The sequence below is a fragment of the Pipistrellus kuhlii genome, unplaced genomic scaffold, assembly GCF_014108245.1.
Source record: "Pipistrellus kuhlii isolate mPipKuh1 unplaced genomic scaffold, mPipKuh1.p scaffold_m20_p_2, whole genome shotgun sequence".
Lineage (NCBI taxonomy): Eukaryota > Metazoa > Chordata > Mammalia > Chiroptera > Vespertilionidae > Pipistrellus > Pipistrellus kuhlii.
Window position 1 is genome coordinate 37,212,647 of NW_023425515.1, and position 23,265 is coordinate 37,235,911.

At 59.2% G+C, this 23,265-nt stretch overlaps 1 protein-coding gene across 3 annotated transcripts; it reads left to right on the top strand.

The window, feature by feature from the left end:
• Window positions 1–2,340: 2,340 nt before the first annotated feature.
• EPHB3 (EPH receptor B3) lies at window positions 2,341–22,938 on the top strand. Of its 3 annotated transcripts, XM_036445583.2 has the most exons (16): window positions 2,343–3,032; window positions 11,450–11,514; window positions 12,725–13,397; window positions 15,954–16,109; window positions 17,459–17,809; window positions 17,969–18,093; window positions 18,289–18,448; window positions 18,530–18,638; window positions 18,999–19,051; window positions 20,024–20,146; window positions 20,265–20,512; window positions 20,957–21,172; window positions 21,278–21,427; window positions 21,519–21,712; window positions 21,816–21,971; window positions 22,082–22,938. In XM_036445583.2, the coding sequence occupies exons 1-16, from the start codon at window positions 2,933–2,935 to the stop codon at window positions 22,188–22,190; spliced, it is 2,988 nt and encodes a 995-aa protein (XP_036301476.1). In that variant the 5' UTR covers window positions 2,343–2,932; the 3' UTR covers window positions 22,191–22,938. The 3 variants fall into 3 exon arrangements, with proteins under 3 accessions (XP_036301478.1, XP_036301475.1, XP_036301476.1); XM_036445582.2 differs by having other exon boundaries at window positions 2,342–3,032; window positions 20,957–21,427; XM_036445585.2 differs by lacking the exon at window positions 15,954–16,109 and having other exon boundaries at window positions 2,341–3,032; window positions 20,957–21,427.
• The last annotated feature ends 327 nt before the right edge of the window (window positions 22,939–23,265 follow it).

Genomic DNA, 23,265 nt, shown 5'->3' on the forward strand with positions numbered 1-23,265 from the left:
CCAGGTGGTCACCTTCCTGACATAGGCTGCTGTCGCCAATACCCAGATGCCCTTCAGCCTGTCGGCCTCTTGATCAGGAAGCATTCCCGTGGGAACCATGGTGCCAACATCCGGTCAGAGAGGGCCTTCTGATACCTGCTGGCCCTGCTGCCTCTGTTTTCAGGCCCAAGAACAAAGGAGCTCGGTGCCTGCCGCCCGGCAGGCTGTGTTTGTCCAGGGCGAGGCCTCGCCTGGCACAGATGCTGCGCAAACAGGAGTGTCGGCTTCACAGATCCGCCTCACGACCAGCGGGGCTTCAGCTCGGAGGTGTTGCTGCTAGGCCACCTGCTGAAACGTTACCCTGTTCCAACCAGCACCCCGGGGCAGAGGGGACTGTAGGGCAAGCAGCCCACTCTCTAGGCCTCAGGCTTTCCGGCTCTGCAATGGGAGCGTTGTACAAAAGATCTGTAAGACTCCTTCTGTGGCCTAGGACTGGAGAACGAATCTGGGAGGCAGAGGTACCGGGGTTGGGTATGGGATCTGGGCTTCTGTCTCATGGCATCTCATTCCACCCCTGATTGAGCCCCCATCCACTCCACATTGCCTCTGTCTGGCCAGCAGGACTGACCTCCCTCGGAGCCCTTGAGTACTGGATCCGTGATCCCGTTTACCCCAATGGAGCTTTTAGGATGGGAACTAGGTTACTTCACCGTGAAACAATTAAGTGGTACCATCTTGCTACTGAGGCCTAGATCTGATTTTCTCACTCTGCCTCCAGAAACCTTAGGGTCACTGGGAAAGGCTCAGAGGGACCATGGAAGGATGTTTCTCTAGTTACGACAGTGAGAAGCTGCCTGGCGATAGTGATTCCCAGATTTTAGTGAGCATCAGAGTCATCTAGAGCCCTTGTTTAAAATACCGAATGCTGGGTTCATTATCTCAGAGATTCTGAGTTCCCAAGATCCGAGGTGGGTTCAGGATTCTCAGTTTTTAACAAGCACCTAGGTGATAGTTAGATCTCTGATGAAGTAGAATGAGCATGTCTAAAAGCTATGCAGCCCCGGGTTCAAATCCCATCCCTGACCCTTATTAGCACTATGACCTGGGACAAGTCACTAAGTCTTTCTAGATGTCAGTTTTGTTTGTGAAATGAAGCTAAAATAACATCTACCTCGCAGTAAATGAAACCTATTGTTTCAGAGTGTTTATTGCACTTTGTAAATGTTTGTTGAGCAAACGGGGTAGAAGTCCATTTGTTTAAAACTTGCGGTTCTCCTTGATGTCTCCATCTACCACTCAATCACAAATCCCATTAACTCTACCTCAGAAAACACATTAGACCTGCCCATTCCTCTCCAGCCCTAGCCAGCTACCACTCTAGCCCAAGCCACCACCTTCTGCCTGACCACTGTACAGCGTCCTCTCCGATCTGATTTTCTCCAAGACCTTCACATACTATTCCTTCCCAGAGCAGCCATGCTAATCCGGTTGGGTAATGTCTCTGCCTCCGGCCCTGGCCCTCAGAAAAGCCTTATGATTCTGGAAAAAATTCCCTCTGGTTCTTCCATACCTATTGCTAAGCCCTTTCCAGCCCTTCTCAGACTCTGCACTCAAGATCTGAACTTCTTTCAGGTTTCTTCCATGAATAGCAGCTTCTCTTAGCTTGGGACTTCACACAGAGAGTGTTTGCTCTGCCCTGAAACAGCCACCGCCCCCACTCCCAGGACACACACACACTTCACCTATTCATCATTCATATTTCAGCTTGAATGTAATTTCCTCAGGGCCAGACATAGCCATCCCCCTCACATATGCTCTAGTAACTCTGTCCTTCCTTCATAATACCTGTTACTCTCGGCTGTGATGACTTCATGCCTGCTTCCACCAACTAAAGTAGCTCCAAGGAAAAGAACACACACCTCTGTCTTATCCATTGCTGTAGCCAGGTACTGGAGTCTTTGGCTCAAAGAAGGATGAATTGACGGCTGAAAAATGAATGAATGAATGAATGAATGAATGAATGAGCGGGAAGGCTTTGGTCGCAGGACATTTGGAGGTGAGTGCCTCCTGATAGTACCTGAGCTGAATTTAGGGTCTGGATGTGCCTGGAGAAAAGACAGCCACGTGGGGGGACGGCTCTGGACATGTACCGGCCACAGGAGGGCGCCCCCGGTTCATTGTACCTGGGTAGCAGCTCCTCGATTACTAACCACCCACAGGCGACGGGAGGCGGGTTTTCCATCTGATGGACGGCGTTGCTCCGCCCAATCTAATTCATCTTTTCCTCGGCCCCGCCCACCCCAGGTCTTGCAGACCCCGAGGATGGGCTCGCTGGAGGTGCCGCCAACTGAGCTCCCGCAGAGCGCGGTCGGGGCAGAGCCCGCCCGCCTGGCGGCCTGTGAGTGGGCGGCCGGGGGCTGGGGGCGGGCCTCGGGGCTGACGGGCAGGCGGCCGTCCCCGCCCCCCTCGCCCAGAGCGGCCGCGCCAGCGCCGGGCATAGCAGAAGTGAGTACGTGAGCGGCGCAGCCAAGACCCGTCCTCGGACCCCTGACGCACCCCGAGTCCCGGATCCGAGTTTGAGCCCGCGACGTACCCCGGATTACCGTGCACCCCGAACGACGCGACCACCTGCGCTCCTTCTCGCTCCGGCTGGCCTCCCCAAGCCCTCTGGCTCCGAGCTCTCCAGCGCCCAATCCTCCTGGACCGGTCTGTCCGGATTCCCGCGGGAGACCGACCAGCCAGCCAGCATCGCCGGCTCCAGGCGCTGCCGCCTCGGTCCCGGAGCCGCTCGCCTGCATTGCACCCGCTCCCGGCCCGACCGACCTCCCGGGGACTGTGCGCGACGCGAGCCCGCCGCGGAGCCCGAAGCGCGGACCCTCCCCCGGGCGGCCGCCCGCAGCCCCGCCGGCGCGGCGAGGCGCGGCCCGGCCCGGCTCCCGGAGCGCCCCCGGCCATGGCCCGAGCCCGCCCGCCGCCGCCGCCGCGCCTGCCGCTGCTCCCGCCGCTGCTGCTGCTGCCGCTGCTGCTGCCCGCCGGCTGCCACGCGCTCGAAGGTGAGCGGCGTCGGGGGGCGCGCCCGAGAGGGTGCAGGCGCTCCGGTCGCCCGGGCGCGGGCTGAAGGGAGCCCGCAGTGTGGTTCCGATCCGGGCTGAGCGCACGCCGGAGGAGGGTCCCCCACCTGCGCCCGCTCCCGCTCCCGGGGCGGGAGGAGAGGCGGCGAGGGCGCCCCCCGAGGCGCCGCGGAGGCTCCGGCTGGGTCCGAGGCCGGCACTTGCACGGGCTGTACGATTGCGGGCCGCTGGACTCGAACGTCTGTCTCCGCGAGTCCCGGCCGCGCCGTGCACTTGTGCAGCGAATACCCCGCGGGGAAGCGGGGCCCTCGGTACCTCGGGGAGGCCAGGTCGTGCGGGCGACCCCAGCCAGGTTCCGAGGCTGCGGCAGAGCGGTGGGGAGCGGGACTCCCCAGGTTTGGGGTGGGGTGGGGTGGGGAAGACGGCGTTGGTTAGGAACCCGTTGGAGCTCATTGTGAGCGTGTGAAGGAGTGCACCCCGCTTTGTCAGGGGGTGGCAGCGGGGGTGGAGAGGCGGGGGCCTGTTATTGTTGATGGTTTTATTGAGTGCCAGTTGCACCTGAGGTGTTACGGGCGCTGCACACTGCTCTGAGGATCCCCCGCCTCCACCTTCTGCCAGGACACCCCCCAGCGCTCCGGTCTCCATGGAACCCCTGAGGTGGTGGGGCTTGCCCCACGTAGCTCTGGATGGAGCCCTGTGCCTTCCCCATTAGCCCAGTGGGGAAGGCCGGGCTTCTCAATAGCCTCTGTGAGCCCTGCCAAGACTGCTGCTGAGAGGGTAGCTCCAGCTCCCCGATGGCTGTACTTGGATGAACGGCCCGAGTGTTGTCGGCGCTGGCGAGGGAGCTCACTCACGGCCACTTGACACCGGCCTGCCAGGGACAGGGGCGCTGACATTGGCCGCAAACGACACACACACACACACACACACACACACACACACACACACACACTTTGCAAAATGCCCCAGCCATTAAAATGAGGGAAGAAAAAAACCTTCTGTAAGGTGGAGGGAAGGGCACCCCCTGAAATTTGGGGGACATTAGCATAAAGGCAGTCCTTATGTTTTGATATCTTTAACAGATCTAGCCACTTTCTTAGCTGAAGAACAATAACGACTTCAGTGTAACTTGATTTGTTCACATGCTCAGCATGGGTAAAGTTAAAGGTTGGAAGGAAAAAAAAAAAGAAACACAGAGAAAGGCATCTTCGGGTGCTTCCTGATTTTCTCCTATGGACCCCTACCCCCCCTTTTACCTCTGAGCCCGCCGGTGCTGACAGACCCGAGTCCCCTCCGGTGGACACATGCAAATTCAGACAGACACACCAAGGTCGCGCCCACACTTGTGCACACTCATCCACATGTGTGTGATAGGATCGCTGGCGTGAGAAACCAGAGTGGGGCTTTGTTGTTGATTGCCTCAAGGGTGTGAGCCAGGGAGCCTGATGGAGTTCCCAGGTCTGAGTCTTAGCCCAGGAGAGGCGACACAGGCACACACGCTGCTTATGGGGCTGTGTGTGCCGGGCCTCAGGGCCCTTGTTGTGGGTGTGGTGGGTGCTGGTGCCCAGATTAGGGTGGGGGTGTGTGGTCTCTGCCCACCCCCTCTTCCCGCCTTCGCCCCCACCCCCACCCCCACACTCTGTCTTTTCCTCTCTGTCCCCATCCCTTTCACCCCTCACAATTTGCGGCAGCCCCTAGCAGGAGCTGGCATCTGGAGACCGAGGACCTGAGGGGCTGGCTAGGAGGCAGAGACCTGATGAGCTGTAGTCTCTTCCCATCCCTCTCCCGCCCCCTCAGCTCTGAGCGCCTGGGCCAGTGTGCCCCTAGGAAGCAGAGGGTGGCTTTCAACACTTCCTTTTGCCAACCTCAGACCCTCGTGTCTTGAGTTTGTGTGTGAGAAAATGAGAGGAAGAGGAGAGATGCCTCAGGGCATCGATCCTAGCCCTGCCCGTACCCCTACTCCCCCTCCAGCTCCCCCTCACAGGGAGATGGAATAGGAGAGTGCCCACCTCCTGTGGCTATTGAATCCTTAATGTGTGTAAAGTTCTTAGCGCGGAGCTGTGGCTATTCAAGGATTCGCTGTTATTGTTATTACTACCCTAGGGTTTGCTCCTTGGGGAACCTCAGAAGTGGAAATTTATGTTGTGTCCTTACCCCGTCGGAGGGCAATCACTGGAAAGAGACATGGGGAAGGGAAGGATGGGAAGAGAGCCGGCTCTGACTCTAGCCTGTCCCCCACTCCTGTCCTGGAGCTGGGAGTTGGGATGGGTAGAGTTGGAGGTCCTGGGCTGTGACCAGAGAGCAAGCACTGGGGATTTCTTCAGCGCCCCAAGCTTTAGGGGCAGGCGGGCGGGGTGCTCCAGTCTCCTTCCCCAGCCTTCCATTTGGCTTTGCCAGTTTGCTCTGGGCCTACGGGAGACTTTGGCTCTTGCAGGGGGAAACGGGGGGATGGGGGGGGGGAGGGGGGCTTATATTTAGGCTCAGGGAGGAGGGCATTATATTTAGGCTCAGGGTCCTTGGCCTAAGGGTGCTGCCCCTCATGGACCCACTCATTAGACACTGCCTAGTACCGGTTGCTCTTCCCACCCTGCACACTTGGGGTTCAGGAAAACTCCGTATCGAAGGGATTGCATTCGCGTTCTGTGAGGATGGAGCCCACTAGCTTGTCCTCCCTGGTGGAAGAAATACCCCTCCTTTGGCCCTTTGATGGATTACCCCACCCCCCAACACGCTCGAGGTCACACACACACACACACACACACACACACACGCACAATTGTCCTCGGGTTTACCCGCTGACACAGGGAAACAAGGCCACCTTGTTGCTCACTTTCCTTTCGAGTAAATGCTCTCTCTAGTGTCCTAAGCCGGGATCCTTCTCTGTCTCAGAACCAAGAATGGCTATAGGAGTGGGACCCAGCAGGCGAGCAGACCGGGAACGGGGTGTGGGGTGGGGAAGGCTGCTTGAACCGTAGGTCCCTCATACCTGTGAGAGGATGCGGAGGCCCCTGTGGGAAATGCCAGAGCCTTTGGAGAAAAGAGAAAGGACAGCGAGATGGGAAGCCAGCGCAGCCCCCTCCCGGCCGGCCGAGCCCCCACGGTAGCTGAGCTGCGGCTGCAGGGGAATCGGTCCCTGAGGGAAAGGGGCCGGGTGTGAGTCCCGCTCTTTCTCGGGCGGCAGCCTTGGCCCCTGTGTGGGTGCTGGCCCAGGGGGCGGGGGACAACAGCCTGGGATTTGTGTGGCTGGCTCCCTTGTTTGAGTTGCCTCTGGTGGCCCCCACTCCCCGTCCCTGTTTGTTCTGAGCTGGCACACCGAAGAGCTGCTGCTGAGGGACAGTGGCGGGCATTTGGGGAACCAGTTTGTTTGCCACTGCCTTCCCTTTAGCCAGAGCTCCCGCTGCCGCCGCTGCCACGGCCCCAGTGGCCGTGAGCTAACGCCGAAGCTGCCCGACCGCCACCCTCCGCTGCCGCCGCCACCGGCCTTATACTAATTAAACAGCGCGAAGAGGCTGAATCACCAGGCCTCTGCATAGTTTTAAAATTGTAGCCCTGCCTGTTGTGCTGAGTCAAACTGGTTTGTCGGGATCGGGCAGCTGGGGGAGGGAAGAGTGTGGGGAGGGAGCCCGGGTACAGCTGGGCACCTGATGGGGTGGGTGAGGCCCCTTGCCCTGGGGGCTGGCCCTGGCGCCAGGTCTCCTATTGCCTCCTGTCCCCAGACTCCTGGCCAGGCCCACGGTGACCTGGATCCCCGGGAAGGGCTCAGAGGCCTCCCCTAAGGGCCAGCTCTCCATCCATCCTCGGGGCTGGGTGGCAGGGTCAGGACCGGGGTGGGGGCATGGGTGAGCACCAAGGCATCTGGGCCCCCTGCCCTGCGCCTCTTCCTCCCTTCGCCTCCCTCTCAGGTTTATTTAATTATAAATCCCCATGATCTGAGGGGAAGAATGAAAAGCAAAATATGTTCTCTGTTCTGAGATGTTCCCCACTCCTCCTCCTTCCCAAACTGGAGGGCTGCTGCAGCGGGGGCGTGTGGATGGGGGAGGTGGCCTTGGGTGAGATTCGCTCCTCCGGGCCCCAGGGCAGGGTTCCCCCAAGACCCCTCTCTCCTCAGGCTAACCAGCCCAAGTGTGCAGGTTGGTGCATGCATGTGTACCATGAGAGGAGACGGGGGACAGATTCCTGGAGCTGGTTGGCTGAGATATGGACCCCGTGTTGTGTGTGTGTGTGTGGGGGGGGGGGGTGGTGCAACTCAGGGATGGCATGAAGTTCATTCTCTCTTTGCAGGCAGGACTCTGGGATGCACCTCCTCACCCAGACCATAGCCCCTCTGTCCATCTGCCCCTGCACCCTCTGCTGCCCCAGCCCTGGGGAAAGACCTTTTCCCCACCTCAGGGTCCCTGGGCTGGAATTTGGCTTGGAGGCCTCTTGCTTGTCTCTGGAATTTTTTGGTTCCTTGAGTTTTCCTGACACCCCTGTCCCTCGGGGTAGGGTGCTGTGGGGCCTGGCAGGTGCGACCAGGGCAGGTGGCAGGCTCCTAGTTGGTGTCCTTGTACCAGGGTGGCCCAGTGAGGCTCTCAGACACAGGCCAGCTGCCCCGTTTTCCTATGCTGGGCCCCCCACTTATGTGTGGAAGTGTTGCCTGAAGTTCCCAGGGCTAGATCTCTTCATGATGCCACCCCCTCCCCAATGGCTCAGGGGCCTGCAGACAGTGCCATTGTGCTGGCAGGGAAGTGGCTTCTCTACCTGGAGAAGCACCATCTTCATGCCCCTGTGCCACCCCCGCCCTTGTGACCTGTGACAGCTCCAGCAGGTGCCAGGGTAACAGGAAGCAGGTCTGGTCCAGGCTGCCCAGTACCACTGCTTTCTTAGCACACACTCCCCCGCCCAACTCTTCCCATAGAAAGACTGTATTTGCAGTGTGTGTGTGTGTGTGTGTGTGTGTGCATGAAGGATGAACCTCTGAGGCTTTATACAAACTCACACTGTGTCTGTATGCTCCTGTGACATGTCTCAGGGCAAATGGGCCTCCGTGTGTGTGTGTGTGTGCAGCTGATGCTAGTGTGTGTGACTACGTAAGAGTCTGTACAGGAAAATGGGTGTTTTTGTTTGCACTTGGCTACCCTCAAAACGGTGCCTTGTGGCTGGCAATAGTGTGTGCAGCCGAGTGTGTGAGGAGAATGTACAGTTGGGTGTGTGTCCCTCTGTGTACTGCCTATGTCTCAGGAAATCTGCACATGTGAAGGCTGTAAGAGTGACTCTTGGTGTAAGGCAAGCCAAATTTGTGTGTAGGAAAGTTTCACTGCATGTGAGCGTCTAGAGAAGACTAATCTGTTTGTGCCATGTGCATCCGAGCGTCTGGGAGAGACAGGCCATGGCTGTGTGTGAAGCTGCGAGTGTCTTCGGGCAGCTGAGGCTTTGTGTGTTTTCGGCGCCCCTGTGTGTTGACTTGTCACTCTTCGGCCCCCGTGGTGGGGGATGAACCTAGCCACTGAGAACGGGGTGAAATGTGTGTATCTGTATGTGTGTGCACAGGCACGGGCCACACAGCTGCTGCCACGTGGCTTCTCTCTGTCGCTTGGAAAGTGCAATTGCTTCATTTCTGAGCATTGAAGGCCCCAGACCTGGGGTCCATTTCCCTGCTTGCTTTTGGGGGTGGGGTGGGGGGGTTCTCTGCTTGACCAAATCCTGTATCTGGGAGTGGCCAGCTACTCTCTGGTCTGCTGCAGCAGCCACATGGTGGAACAGAGGAGAGGGCAGGGGTGCAGGCAACAGCTGGAGAGTTTAGAAACTGCTCGCTCACTTTTCTTTTGTCCTCATCCCCACACTTCATATCCTTTACCCCAACCCCAGCACACGCATGCGCACGCACGCTCACACACAAGCACACACACACACACACACACACACCATGTAGCAGAAAAAAGGTGGGCTCTGCTGGGTTGGGTCTCTCCCTCCCAGTGCCACAGATGCGGGGGGGGGGGGGGTTCTGCACCCCACCACACATACACACACACACACACACACACACACACACCCCTCCTGAGGCTGGGACACAGGCACCTCGGGCCTCTGTCTTGCTGAAGGAAGCCAACCCCTCCTCTCCCCGAAAGAGCAAGCCCCCTCCTCATCGGGGTGACCGGAGCCCTTCCTCAGGCACACATGACTCGAAATCCAAGTCCCCTCCTCATTAATGGGAAAAATGTGCGGAGATTGAGCGATGGCCAAGGCTGAGCGATGGCCAAGGGCCGATCCCCTCCCTCCCTCGCTCTCTCCCCAGAAATTAAACAGAAATGAAGAGCCTCCCCTTTCTCCTGCCCACCCCCCTCTTCCCACCTCCCCACGCCTCCTCCCTCCACTCCCTCCCTCGGAGCCAGCGCAGGGCTTGTTTTAAACTGTGGAGGAATCTGGCTGAAGGGGGGAGGGGGCCGAATATTTGGGTTTAAACAGTTCCAGATGGGTTTGGCACAGGCTGAGCAGAAGGAAGTGCGAGAGAGGGAGGAGGGAGGCAGTCCAGGGAGCGGTGGGAGCCTTGCCTGCTCGGGCGGCAGGCGGGCGGCGGGCGGGCGGGCAGCGGGCAGACTAGCAGGCGGACTGGCTGGCGGGCTGGGGGAGGGGTGCGCTTGGCTGGGCCGGCTCCCAGGGACAGGACGCTACTTGGGACTGCTGGCCGGGGAGGAGGCCGCTTGGCACCCTCCCACTCTGCCTCTGTCTCCTTGGGCCTCCTTGTCTCTCCATCTCGCTGTCTTTTGTCGTGCGCCGCCGGCCATCCCAGCTGTCTGGTCCCGCCCGCCCCGACTCTCACATCTCACATCTCTCCTGCCCGGTGCCGCCCACCGACCGCCTCCAGGAGGCCCCTGCTCTGGCCGCCAGCCTCTTTCCCTGCTCCTCTCAGGGCCCCTGCTTCTGCCCATCCCCTCTTCCCTCCCACTGTTGGTGTCTGTCTGCCAGAGGGACCTATCCGGCCAGCCACCGACCCAAAGGCTGGGAGGACTCACCTGCAGCCTGACCCCGGGGACCAGCGCTGCTGCAGGGAGAGGGCGGGCCTCACTCACCGTGAAAGGCTGCTGCCTGGCTCCCCCATGGCCTCCGTGGGGCCCCAGGGCCACAACTGCGTCCTCCACCACCCTCAGCTCAGACCCCTCTGCAGGAAACTGAGCAAGGCGGCGAGCCTGGAGCCTGTGGGGTTCGGGTCTTTTCCCTCTGGGTGCTCTCGGCCTGCCCCACTGCTGATGGAGGGGCCTCCAGAGGTTCTGGGGTGACTGTGCCCCATTCCAGCTCAGACTCGAGGGGAGGATGGCTGATTGCCCTGCCTTCTAGGCTGTAAGAAAGGAGTTGACACTTCTTTGCCCTCTTTCCCCGCTCCTAGGTCTGATCTTGGGGTCACGCTGTCAGAGAGCAGCGTTGTCCAGCCAGAGCCCAGAACCAGGTTCTGAGGGGAGCAAGTTTTATGTCAGAAACATTCATGAAGAAATAGATAAAGAACCACAAGTCAGAAAAGGATTGGTTCTGTGGCAAAGCCCCTAGCTCTGGGTGCCCAAGGAAGGCACCCAGGCCTAACTAAGGGATTCAGGGAAGGCATCCTGGAGGCGGTGACAGCTTGGTTGAGACTTAAAGGATACACAGCAGCTTCCCCTGTTCCTCTTTTACAGAGGAGCACATTGCAGCGAGTGTGCCCTGGGTAAGGGGTTAGCTGTGGAGTCAGATAGACCTGGATTTGAGCCACCACCTTCCAGCCCTTCACCTCAACTCCTAGCAGTTGCACACGGGGCCATGCATTTATCTGAGCTTTGGTTTTCTTGCCTGTGAAAGGTGTATACCAACAGTACCTTTCCCTAAAGATTGTGGGGGGAACTGCACTAGCTCTCAAGGAGCTGGTCTGGGTCATTCCTGCCCCATCCCCCGGGTGGCTGAGGGGGAGGGGGGCCGAGGGGGAGTGGGTTCTGGCCTGTGACTGCCCTCCCCTTCCCCAGCTTGTGTGGGGCTGTGCCTTTGTGTTGGGAATGGAGTCAGGGGAGGCCTGGGCAGCGGGGTCTGAAGCACACGGCCCTTTGTTCCCGAATAAAGGCCCTGCTGGCCCTTTGTGTGGAGATTAGCCGAGACTGGAGGTGTGTGAACTGGCCCCGGCTCTTGCCTCATTAACCCAGGCCCAGGGTCAGCAGCAAACACCCACGCTCAGCTGGCCTGACCTGACATCTCAGGGGCCCAGGGGCTGTGACATCTCTGGTGAGGGCGGCAGGGTCTTCTCCAGGGCAGGGGAGCTGGGGGGTTTTGGGGACTTAGGGGAGGGGTGGGGTGGTGCCTGGGGGGGGAGTTGGTCTCGTGTTTGGCTTTTCCTGGGGGTCCTCTTCCTTCCCATCCTGAGCTTGGCCCCTGACCTTTTTTCTTCTGTTTGCTTCCCCCAGAGACCCTCATGGACACAAAATGGGTGACATCTGAGTTGGCGTGGACATCTCATCCAGAAAGTGGGGTGAGTCTTCCTTCCTCACCGTCTCTCCTGAGTGTTGGTTGCTCCTTGCATGCCCAGCATCCGTCCTCCTGGCCATACCAGGGCTAAAGAACAAGGCATGCACGCTCTTTCTCCCTCTCCCTTTCCCTCTTCCTCTCCCTTTCCCTCTCCCTCTCCCTCTCTCTCTCCCTCTCGCTCTCGCTCTGCCTGTCAGTTTCACTTCCCGCAGCATCTGCATCCTTTTCACCTGTTGCCTGCCTTCTTTGCCTGATGGCCCATCTCTCATCCTCCAGCCTGCCTGTGTCTGCTTGCCTCCCACATACATGATCTCTGTCCCATTCTCTACCCACCCCTCAGCCTGTCTTCAGCTATTCCCATCCCCCTCCAGCCTGACAGCCCTTTGCTTGTCGGCCCTGACTCTCTCCCTCCTTCCTGGGTCCCTGGGAAGAGCACTGGCTTGGGAAACCAGGAAACCTTGGTTCCAGATCTCGGAACTTGCTCTGTGACCTTGAGCAAGGCAGTTTACCTTTCTGGGCCTCCATTTCTTGATTACTAGATTCCTATAATCCTGACATCACTAATTAACCTCCCCACTTGGCCTCCGTAACCCCACGAAGCCCCGGACAATAGGGTTTGGTGGCACTGCAGGCCTTCAGCCGCCAGGCCTGACAGAGTGAGCGTGGGCAAATCCCTGCCTCTGTGAGCCCTGACTACTGCTTCTCTAGAGTGGGGACAGCAGATACACCTTCTCATGGGGCTGTTGGAAAGGATAAGTGTGCTGGCCCGTTTTATTGAATGCTTGCTCTGTACCAGGCACCGTTACAAGGACGTTACGTGCTTTACTTCCTCCTAGCCTCATTTACTCCCACTCAGCCCCTTTTTACAGCCAATGGCACGAAGGCGCAAAGATAATAAACATTGCGGCTAATACTCACATAGTATTTATCGAGTGCCCTAAGTGCTCCGTTCACTTAAAGCCATTTATCCCTCGCACGTCTTTGTTCTTGCCGCGTTACCGGCGGGGAAACGGAGGCACGGGGAAGTCCGGGGACTTGCCCAGCGTTACACGGCAATGCAGAGCCCTGGGATCTGAAGCCAGACGGCCGGTGTGTTCCGCTGCCGCACTGCCGAAGCGTCTCTGTGGAGTGAAGATAGCAGGTCTGGGCATGTGGCGCGCACCTGGCAGACGTTGGCGCTCACTCCCTGTCTTTTTCACTCGGCCCGTGCGCAGTGGGAAGAGGTGAGTGGCTACGACGAGGCCATGAACCCCATCCGCACGTACCAGGTGTGCAACGTGCACGAGTCGAGCCAGAACAACTGGCTCCGCACGGGCTTCATCTGGCGGCGAGACGTGCAGCGGGTCTACGTGGAGCTCAAGTTCACGGTGCGCGACTGCAACAGCATCCCCAACATCCCCGGCTCCTGCAAGGAGACCTTCAACCTCTTCTACTACGAGGCCGACAGCGACGTGGCCTCGGCCTCCTCCCCCTTCTGGATGGAGAACCCCTACGTCAAGGTGGACACCATCGCGCCCGACGAGAGCTTCTCCAGGCTGGACGCCGGCCGAGTCAACACCAAGGTGCGCAGCTTCGGGCCGCTGTCCAAGGCCGGCTTCTACCTGGCCTTCCAGGACCAGGGCGCCTGCATGTCGCTCATCTCCGTGCGTGCCTTCTACAAGAAGTGTGCATCCACCACCGCGGGCTTCGCCCTCTTCCCGGAGACCCTCACTGGGGCCGAGCCCACCTCCCTGGTCATTGCCCCCGGCACCTGTATCGCGAACGCTGTGGAGGTGTCGGTGCCGCTTAAGCTCTACTGCAACGGGGATGGGGAGTGGATGGTGCCCGTGGGCGCCTGCACCTGTGCCACCGGCCATGAGCCAGCTGCCAAGGAGTCCCAGTGCCGTGGTGAGTGGGAACTTGCCTGGGCGGGGTGGGGGTGGGGGTGGGGGGGAGGGCAGAGGGAGGGAAGAGCTTGGGCCACAGCCGCCTATTGCCCCCTGTCCGCTGCTTCCTACCTGCCAGGCAAGGTAGTCTGGTGTCAGGGCTGGGGTGGGGGAGGGAAGGGAAGAGGGGTATCAGGTGCAGAGAATGTGCTGCTGCAAGGAGGGAGCTGAGGAGAGACGATGAGGAGAGGTAATAGGATGAAAAGAAGAAAGAAAGAAAAAAAAAAAAAGAAACTAAATAGAGAGGAAGGGAGATGGGAGAATTCTGGGCCAGGGGACCCTGGAGAATCTAGTCAGAGAATCTAGTCAGAGACTCCGGAGGCCGGCAAAGATGCCTGTTTGTCCCAGCCCCAGGGTACGCCGCACCCTGGAAATACAGCTGTGGGGAAATACCATGTGCTTGGCCCTTTCACCTTGGGGGTCTTATCTGCTCCCTGAAAGGTGGTACTTAGCACAGTGGGCAGGGACCCAGCCTCTGAAGCCTGTGTCCTGCCTCTGCCCTGTGAGACCTTGGGAAAATGGCTTAACTCTTTTTTTTTTTTTTTTTTAAATATATTTTATTGATTTTTGTACAGAGAGGAAGGGAGAGAGATAGATCCAGAAACATCAATGAGAGAGAGTCATCGATCAGCTGCCTCCTGCACACCCCCTACTGGGGATGTGCCCGCAACCAAGGTACATGCCCTTGACCGGAATCGAACCCGGGGCCCTTCAGTCCCCAAGCCGACGCTCTATCCACTGAGCCAAACCGGTCCCGGCTGGCTTAACTCTTGAACCCCGGTTTCCGCATGTGCAGAACAGGGACAGTACCGGGTTCTCTGTGGAGGCGGAGTGGGGCTTACCTGAATAGATGCCCATGAAGCCTTGGCGCCGTGCCTGGCCTGTGGTGGGCACAGATGCTGTGGGAGCTCACTGGACTCTCGGGAGCCCTGGGGTGCACGGGGACCAGGGATTGCTCTGTCTGTGTTTCTCACGCGAGGAGGTCAGGAGGCTTGTCTCTGGCGGCTTGCAGTGTACTCCTAAGACCTTACAGCGTCTTACTAGGCTTCCCCTAATTGAGTCTCACCACAACCTTTTGAGGCTGATGCCAGTTATGTTCCCTATTTTGCCAATGAGGAAACTGAGTCTCAGAGAGGTTCTGCACCCAAGGCCTCCGAGATGGGATCGTGGGAGCTGGGCCCAAAGCCTTGTCCAGCGCTCTACCACGCAGCACAAGGTGCCCGGGCCTTTGTCCGGTTCTGTTGAGGGATGGGAGCTGGCCCTAGGCGTAGCCCCTAAGTGGAGGGGCTGGCTGCCCCAACCTGTCTGTGAGGGCCAGGGTTGGGTGTTGTCCTGAGAAGGTGAACAGTGCCTTACCAGGCCCCTCTCACTTTTCTAAGGGAACCTGCCCCCAGACTTCCTCTCTCTAAGTGGAGAAAGGTGGTGGGGGTGATGAGCCTGACAGCCTGAAGAGGGGCGAACACTCTGCAGGTCCCTGGCAGGAAATGCATACTGGTTCCCATGGCAACCAGGCTGGCCTGGCCTCTGCCCCCTCCCCCACTGGCTCAAAGGAGCTTGGATGGAATATCACCTTCGTGAGGGGAGATTAAACCCCAGGGAAAGGCGCGTAGCCCCAACCCCGGGCGGGCATTCCACACTCTGGATGATCTCCCCAGAGGCAGTGCTTGTGGAGAGGGTGGCCACCTGCTTTCGTGTGCCCAGGGCATCCCTAGTTTATGCCCATTGTCCTAGCATGATTATTACTAACGACCCCTTTAACTCTGGGAATATTCTGGTTTGAATAATAAGTTATATGGCCGTCATAGATCAGACAGAGCCCAGGGCCCAGGGCCCAAGCGCAGGTGGTAGATAGCAGAAGAGAAGGTGTGTCCAGGCATCCAGCTCTGGGCTCTCTGAAGCATGAGGTTCCCCTGGTGGATGCTGTGAGGCCTCTGAACTCCAGGTGACCCCAGCTCTCCTGCCTGCTTTTCTTTCTCTCCTTTCCTCACCCCTCTTCTGCCCTCAGCCCTGCCTAAGGGCAGAAAGAAGCTGCTGCCCTGCGCCTGGCGGGTGGGGAGAGAAGCTGGTTGTGAAGCTCGGAGGCCCCCACCTCCAGTCTGTCCTGGCATGCCTCGAGGGTCCTAGGGTTTCCCTCGGGCCTCGGAGAGGGGTGGGGGCAGCCCACTGGAGCAGAGGGTGCTGCCAGTTCGTTAGTGGCTCTCCCCACTGCCCTGTCTCTACAGGCCCAAGCTGTCCAGGCTGAAGTCTTCAGCATCGGGGCACCGGGCTGGGGGCAGGGTCAGGGAGGAATTCGCTGACGTGGGGTTTCCACGGGGAAAAAGGGCCTTTTGTAGCTGCAGTGGGAGTTGGGCAATACCAGCGTGGCCCCCACAGTCTGGAAGGTGCTGGGGAAGGGCCAGGTTCTCACGGTGGTGTGGAGGGTTGGTGTCTGCGGAGAAGGAAGGGAGCTGAGCACGCCCTTCTCCCCCCCCCCCCCCCCCCCCCCCCCCCCCCCCCCCCCCCCCCCCCCCCCCCGCAGCCTGTCCCCCGGGGAGCTACAAGGCGAAGCAGGGAGAGGGGCCCTGCCTCCCCTGCCCCTCCAACAGCCGCACCACCTCGCCAGCCGCCAGCATCTGCACCTGCCACAATAACTTCTACCGCGCGGACTCGGACTCCGCCGACAGTGCCTGCACCAGTGAGTGAGCGCGCCCCCGCACAGGCTCTGGCTCCGGGCCTTGCCTCTGCCGGCCAGCCCGGGAGGGCCCACACGGTCACGATGAACATCTCCGCTTTCCATGTGGGGAAACTGAGGCTCAGCTAGGGAGTGACCGGTCCTTCCACCCACGTTTAATGAGCACCTACCAGCTGTTGAACATCAGGAACGAGCTGGGGCCTTCTGGTCCACCTTCCTCTGTGCTGGACAGTGGCTCTCCTAGCCCAGCTCTCACCACTGAGCAGTCCTCACATCCATGGAGTCGCCTGGCCTCCCGCTCTCTCCCTGCGCTGGCCTTTGGTGTGCCAGACATGGTGCCAGGCACCAGGGATGTGGAAGAGAATAAGATACAGTCACCGCCCAAAAGGCAACCTGGTGGGAGAAGCAGATATAAAGGCAGATAATGACCATATAATGTGCTAAGTGCTGGGCTGGAGGGATGCCCAGGAATTGTGTTGTGGGTGTGCAGAGGGCAGGGAGAGGGTGAATTAGGAAGGCTTCCAGGAGGAGGTGGCATCTCACCAGGAGTCTGCCCGATGGAGAAGTGCATGTAGGAAAGGCACTCTGCTTACCCTGTTTCCCTGAAAATAAGACAGTGTCTTATATTAATTTTTGCTCCCAAACATGCTCTAGGTCTTATTTTCAGGGGATGTCTTATTTTTCCATGAAGAAGAATACGGTACACATTTATTGTTAAATGAAAATAAAGGAAATTTCTTACCTGTATACAGTACGGTAGTACGGTAGTTGTCAACACAAACCAGACAAACTGTGAATCCTACAGTATCAAGAATTTACTCATTTATTCAATGACAATCATGTCATCATCTTCTGGAACATCATCATAACAATCCAATTCCTGAATTTCCTGGTGAATTTCTTGTGACTCCATTTCTTTCAGAATCAGTGGACCAAATCTCTCATGTTTAGCAATAGCACTGTCTTTAAATGAGTACTTCTTGTCAAGGTAGCCTGCTCGCAGTGCATTTGCAATGCAGCTGTCAGGGATTTTCTCCCATGGATTCTTCACCCAAGTCACAACTTCTTGCAGTTTAGGTTTCACAGAGTTTACGGTAAATTAATTTTCATTCTGAGACAGAGCCTAGGGGGGCCTTATTTTCGGGGGATGCCTTATATTTATTTCACTCAGAAGGAAACCTGTAAGTAGGTCTTATTTTCGGAGGATGTTTTCTTTTCGGGGAAACACAGAGGTATTAACACAGAGGCGAAGGCGAGGAGGGAAAGGCAGGTTGGAGGGAGCAGGAACTCTGTGCAGAAGGGGAGTCCTAGGTCCCTTAGCTCTCTGCCTTCTCCCTCCTCCTCCTCTGCAGCCGTGCCATCGCCCCCGCGGGGTGTGATCTCCAATGTGAACGAGACCTCGCTGATCCTCGAGTGGAGTGAGCCCCGGGACCTGGGCGGCCGGGACGACCTCCTCTACAATGTCATCTGCAAGAAGTGCCACGGGGGCCCTGGGGCCGGGGGCCCCTCGGCCTGCTCCCGCTGCGATGACAACGTCGAGTTCGTGCCTCGGCAGCTGGGCCTGACGGAGCGCCGGGTCCACATCAGCCACCTGCTGGCCCACACGCGCTACACCTTTGAGGTGCAGGCGGTCAATGGCGTCTCGGGCAAGAGCCCTATGCCGCCCCGCTACGCGGCTGTGAACATCACCACCAACCAGGCTGGTGAGGAGGGCACTTGGGAGGGTCGGGCCTGGGTCACCTTCCCCAGACAGGGTTGGGGTTTCTTAGGGCCTGCCAACGGGCCACTAGGGGGGACCGTGGGACCTGGGTCCTTGGAGGAACCTATGGTGAACCTCCCCCTCCCCCACACTCTTCCCCTAGCCCCGTCCGAAGTGCCTACACTCCACCTGCACAGCAGCTCAGGCAGCAGCCTGACCCTGTCCTGGGCACCCCCCGAGCGGCCCAACGGCGTCATCCTGGACTACGAGATGAAGTACTTTGAGAAGGTCAGAGCCTCACGGGGCAGGAGGCGGCCTTGGGACAAGGAGATTACACCCAGAGAGTGTTAGGGACCCTTGGGAACAAGGCCTTGGATCCTGGGGTCGGGGGTGGGGGTGGGGGTCATGGGATGGGCCTGGGGGTGGGCAGGGGCTGACCGCCTTCAGAACCCGCTGAGACCCTCCTTCCCCCCGGTGGTGCAGAGTGAGGGCATCGCCTCCACGGTGACCAGCCAGAAGAACTCCGTGCAGCTGGACGGGCTGCGGCCCGAGGCTCGCTACGTGGTCCAGGTCCGCGCCCGCACCGTCGCCGGCTACGGGCAGTACAGCCGCCCGGCGGAGTTTGAGACCACAAGTGAGAGAGGTACATCCCTCGCTGTGCCTATTCGTGCGCCCCAGCCCACACGTCCCATCCCTCCCCTCACCGGTGCCCTCCCGCCTCCAGGCTCCAGCGCCCTGCAGCTCCAGGAGCAGCTGCCCCTCATCGTGGGCTCGGCCACGGCCGGGCTTGTCTTCGTGGTGGCTGTGGTGGTCATTGCCGTCGTCTGCCTCAGGTACGCCCGGGCCCACGCTTGCTCCCATGGCTGACTAGGGCTTGTCTTAGTACCCTAGTGCCCCGGTGAATCAGTGCCCACCTCACACACACACCCCGAGCCACAGCCTTCCTGGGCCCCGGCTCTCCTTGCTGGAAAGGTCCTCTCCAGTCCACGCCCACATCCTCACCTAGGCCCCTCCGCATCCCCCGAAGCCACGGGCAGAGCTGTTTATCCACCAACCTTACAACCAGGCACTGGGCCACCCCCTCCCCCGCAGCCCCCAGGCACGCTGCCCCTCCTGTGTGCCCTCGGGTCCCCTGAAGCAAGGTTGCTGTGAGACTTGTCTCAGGCCTCCTTTCCCTCTCCTCCGCCCTCTAGGAAACAGCGCCATGGCTCTGACTCAGAATACACGGAGAAGCTGCAGCAATACAGTGAGTGTGTCTCCGTACGTTCCCTCGGTCCCCTCAGGGCTTGGAGATAGATGCCTCCTCCTGCTTCCAATCAGTGCCATTTCCTGAGCCCCTGCCTCCCTCCCACCAGCCTCAGGAGATGAATGAGGCGTGACCCCTGTCCTCAAAGGCAGTTAGTCCTGTGAAGAAGACAAGATGTGAACACATAGGAAACAATGAGAGAATAATTCAGTGTTAAGCTGGGTGTTCCTGTTTCAAGGGCGGTAAGGGTTCAGAGAGGAGGAAGGCTTCCTGGAGGAGGTGGCCTGGGGCTGAGCTGAGCCTGGCGGGATGAGTAGGGTTTCGGGTGAGTAGGGTTTCGAGACGTGGAGGGGAGAGCATTCCTGGCTGGAGGAGCCTCTGGAAGGCCGTGGGTGGGGTCGGGAGAGTGCCCAACTGTGGGGGCAGTGAGAAGACTGGCTTGACAGCTGCTGGGAAGCGAGGTGAGGTACTGGCCGCCAGTCCTTGGAGGGTCGTGAAAGGCAGGCAGAGGAGTTGGGACTTGACTCCACCATAGGTAATGGGAAAGGCTCTCATGCCGGGGAGCGATACAATGAGAGTATTGTTTTTGGGGAGACAGGTATGCGGGCAGATTGGTGGGAAAAGTCCAGAGGCAGAGAGCCCGGCTGGGAGGCGATTGCAATAGCTGGAGTGTTGAAGGCCTGGACAAGGACAGGAGCGGTGTGAATGAGGGGAGGGGCAGATGTGAGAGAGGCTTTGACATGATGAGAGATGAGGGTGAAAGGAGAAGAATCCTAGGTGCCTTTTATGGTCCCTGGTTCTCACAGAGGGGATGGTGGGGAGGGAGGGGGCAGCTGTGGCTTTGACAGAGGAATCTGGAGCTGGCTTAGCAGGGTGGTCACAACCTGTGCTCCCACAGCCTGAGGGGGCAGACTGACCCGGTCTCCTCACCGAAGAGCCGCCCCCTTTCACACCCGCCTTTTCTTCCTCTAGTCGCTCCTGGCATGAAGGTTTATATCGACCCTTTTACCTACGAGGACCCTAACGAGGCCGTGCGGGAGTTCGCCAAGGAGATCGATGTGTCTTGCGTCAAGATCGAGGAGGTGATTGGAGCTGGTGAGTCCCCAGGGGCACAATGGGAATTGGGGGGGGGCGGTACCCCAGGGGAGGGCGGAGGCAGGCTGGGTAGGAGCATTCCAGAAATAGCTTACTACCTGTGCCCTGTGCCCTGCAGGGGAGTTCGGGGAAGTGTGCCGGGGTCGACTGAAACAGCCCGGCCGCCGGGAGGTATTCGTGGCCATCAAGACGCTGAAGGTGGGCTACACCGAGAGGCAGCGACGGGACTTCCTAAGCGAGGCCTCCATCATGGGCCAGTTTGACCACCCCAACATAATCCGGCTGGAGGGCGTGGTCACCAAAAGTCGGCCAGTCATGATCCTCACCGAGTTCATGGAGAACTGTGCCCTGGACTCGTTCCTCCGGGTAAGAGCCAGCCTCCGGCCCCTTGCCTGTCTCCTGCCCCGAAAAAGATGGGTTGGGCAAACCACTTCCTCCCACAAGTCACACCGACCCTGTTCAAGTCCATGATATGTTTATTAAGGGAACCAGCAGGGACTTCGGAGCCAGAGAAACCCCAGTTCGCACCCCGACTCGTCCCCCCTGCCTGTGTGACCTCAGGCTTTTGCTTACCTTCTGAGTCCAGCTGCCTTGATTGTTAAATGGGAGTGCTGGATCTGTTTGGGTCCTCACGGGGATTGAGATGTTGTATAAAGATGCCCGCCACACAGTAGGGCAGCTTCCTTACTCTCAGTGCCCTCTGGACATGCTCGCAAGGATAAGCAAAGCAGTCTTGGAGGAGTTGGAGAGGGTGGGTAGGCAGGCGCTGGGCAGGCCCTGGGCCTGATTCAGCTTGCTTGTTGCCTCCAGCTCAACGATGGACAGTTCACGGTCATCCAGCTGGTGGGCATGTTGCGGGGCATTGCTGCTGGTATGAAATACCTGTCCGAGATGAACTACGTGCACCGCGACCTGGCTGCCCGCAACATCCTTGTCAACAGCAACCTGGTCTGCAAAGTCTCGGACTTTGGCCTCTCCCGCTTCCTGGAGGATGACCCCTCTGATCCCACCTACACCAGCTCCCTGGTACAGCAAGCAGCTGGGAGGGAGCCTGGGGGCGGGGCCAACCAGGCTCGGGGCTGGGGATCAGCCCGGAGTCATAGGGTGAAGGGCATGTGCCCCCCCCACCAGGGTGGAAAGATCCCCATCCGCTGGACTGCCCCAGAGGCCATAGCCTATCGGAAGTTCACCTCCGCTAGCGACGTCTGGAGCTACGGAATCGTCATGTGGGAGGTCATGAGCTATGGCGAGCGACCCTACTGGGACATGAGCAACCAGGATGTGAGTGGGACCAGAGCGGTCTGGCGGGTGGGGGCTGGCTGGGGGGTGGAGTGGGTTGCTCACTCCAGGTCTCCCTGTGTTCTCTGCTCAGGTCATCAATGCCGTGGAGCAGGATTACCGGCTGCCCCCACCCATGGACTGCCCCACAGCGCTGCACCAGCTCATGCTGGACTGCTGGGTGCGGGACCGGAACCTCAGACCCAAATTCTCCCAGATTGTCAACACCCTGGACAAACTCATCCGCAACGCTGCCAGTCTGAAGGTCATTGCCAGCGCCCAGTCTGGGTCAGTACCTCTGCGTCTGCTCCGACCCTGCTCTTAAGCCAGCAGCCCTACCCCGGCTTCCTCTGTCTTTAGGACTTACCAGGTCCCTCCTTTTCGCCCACAGCATGTCACAGCCCCTCCTGGACCGCACAGTCCCGGATTACACAACCTTCACGACCGTTGGGGACTGGCTGGATGCCATTAAGATGGGGCGGTACAAGGAGAGCTTCGTCAGTGCGGGGTTTGCATCCTTCGACCTGGTGGCTCAGATGACCGCAGAGTGAGTGCGCCTCAGATTTGGAGGGCCGGGGCAGGGCAGGGGGGTCTGAGCTGGGCACAGGGTAGTGAGCAGAAGGGGAGAGACTGACCCTGCCCTCGGTCCTTCTGCAGAGACCTGCTCCGGATCGGAGTCACCTTGGCTGGCCACCAGAAGAAGATCCTCAGCAGCATCCAGGACATGCGGCTGCAGATGAACCAGACGCTGCCGGTGCAGGTCTGACACCCAGCTCCCACCGGGTGTGCGTGCCCCGCAAGGACTACACAGGGACCCTGACCGGCAGGCTGGACTCTTAGACTTTCGGGTGCCCGGCCATCGGCTGCGGCCCAGAAGATGAACGTTTGGGGAGGCCCACGCTAGGACTTCTCCTCCAGGCCTGTGCTCCCTCCCCGGAAGGTGTGCCCAAAACCTCTTCATATTGAAGATGGATTAGCAGAGGGGTGATGACTCCTCCTCAAGCCCCTCGGGGGGCCCAGGCCTTCCTGTTCTCCAGTGGGGGATCCCCCACTGCTTCAGACGTGGCTGTTCTTCAGTGGAGGCCCTGGCAAGGGCAGGTTGGGGATAAGCCTGGGTTCCATAGGGCCCAGCCCTGGCAGGGGTCCGGCCCCCCAGGTAGGAAGAGAGCAGTCCCTCCCTCAGGAACTGGAGGAGGGGACTCCGGGAATGGGGAAATGTGACACCCCCATTCCAAAGCCAACTGGCGCCTCCAGTTTGCACAGGGACTTGTTCTGGGGGCTGAGGGGCCCTGCCCCACCCCCGCCCTTGGTGCTGTCATAAAAGGGCAGGCAGGGGCAGGCTGAGGAGCGGCCCTTGCCCCCCCCCAGAGACTGACTCTCAGAGCCAGACATGGGTTGTGTGTGTGTGTGTGTGTGTGTGTGTGTGCAGAGAGCGTGGGTGAGCGTGTAAAAGCTTGGCCCTGGGCCCTGCAGTGGGCCCAGCTGGGCCTTTCAGCGGAATAAAGGCAGTAAGATGATTCTCTTGCCCCTTCTTATTCCACTCCCAAGGTGGGATTCCCTGGTGCCCTCAACTTCATGTCCCGGGGTGCCAGCTCTTCAGAACTTCCTGGAGTCACTGGGAGACCAGATCCAGGCTCGACTTCCCTGTTTTGCTTTATCATCAGTGCGTCTAACGTATTGGCAGTGGGTGATGACAGCAGAGCAGAGTGCAGAGTACCCCGGAGCTCCCTCTAAGGCCCAGAGTTCCTGGATGGAGGTGGTGGTGGGGGGGTTCTAATTAGTGTTTTACAGACACCATCCTTTTACACCCATTGTCTCAAGTGGCTGAGGGCAGAGCGGGT

Bases quoted from the DNA above. Each gene is read 5' to 3' on its own strand.
- EPHB3 (XM_036445582.2), top strand. From the start codon at position 2,933: ATGGCCCGAGCCCGCCCGCCGCCGCCGCCGCGCCTGCCGCTGCTCCCG. The intron at 13,398-15,953 runs GTGAGTGGGAAC...CCCCCCCCGCAG, and splicing joins CAAGGAGTCCCAGTGCCGTG to CCTGTCCCCCGGGGAGCTAC. The intron at 19,052-20,023 runs GTGAGTGTGTCT...TTCTTCCTCTAG, and splicing joins GGAGAAGCTGCAGCAATACA to TCGCTCCTGGCATGAAGGTT.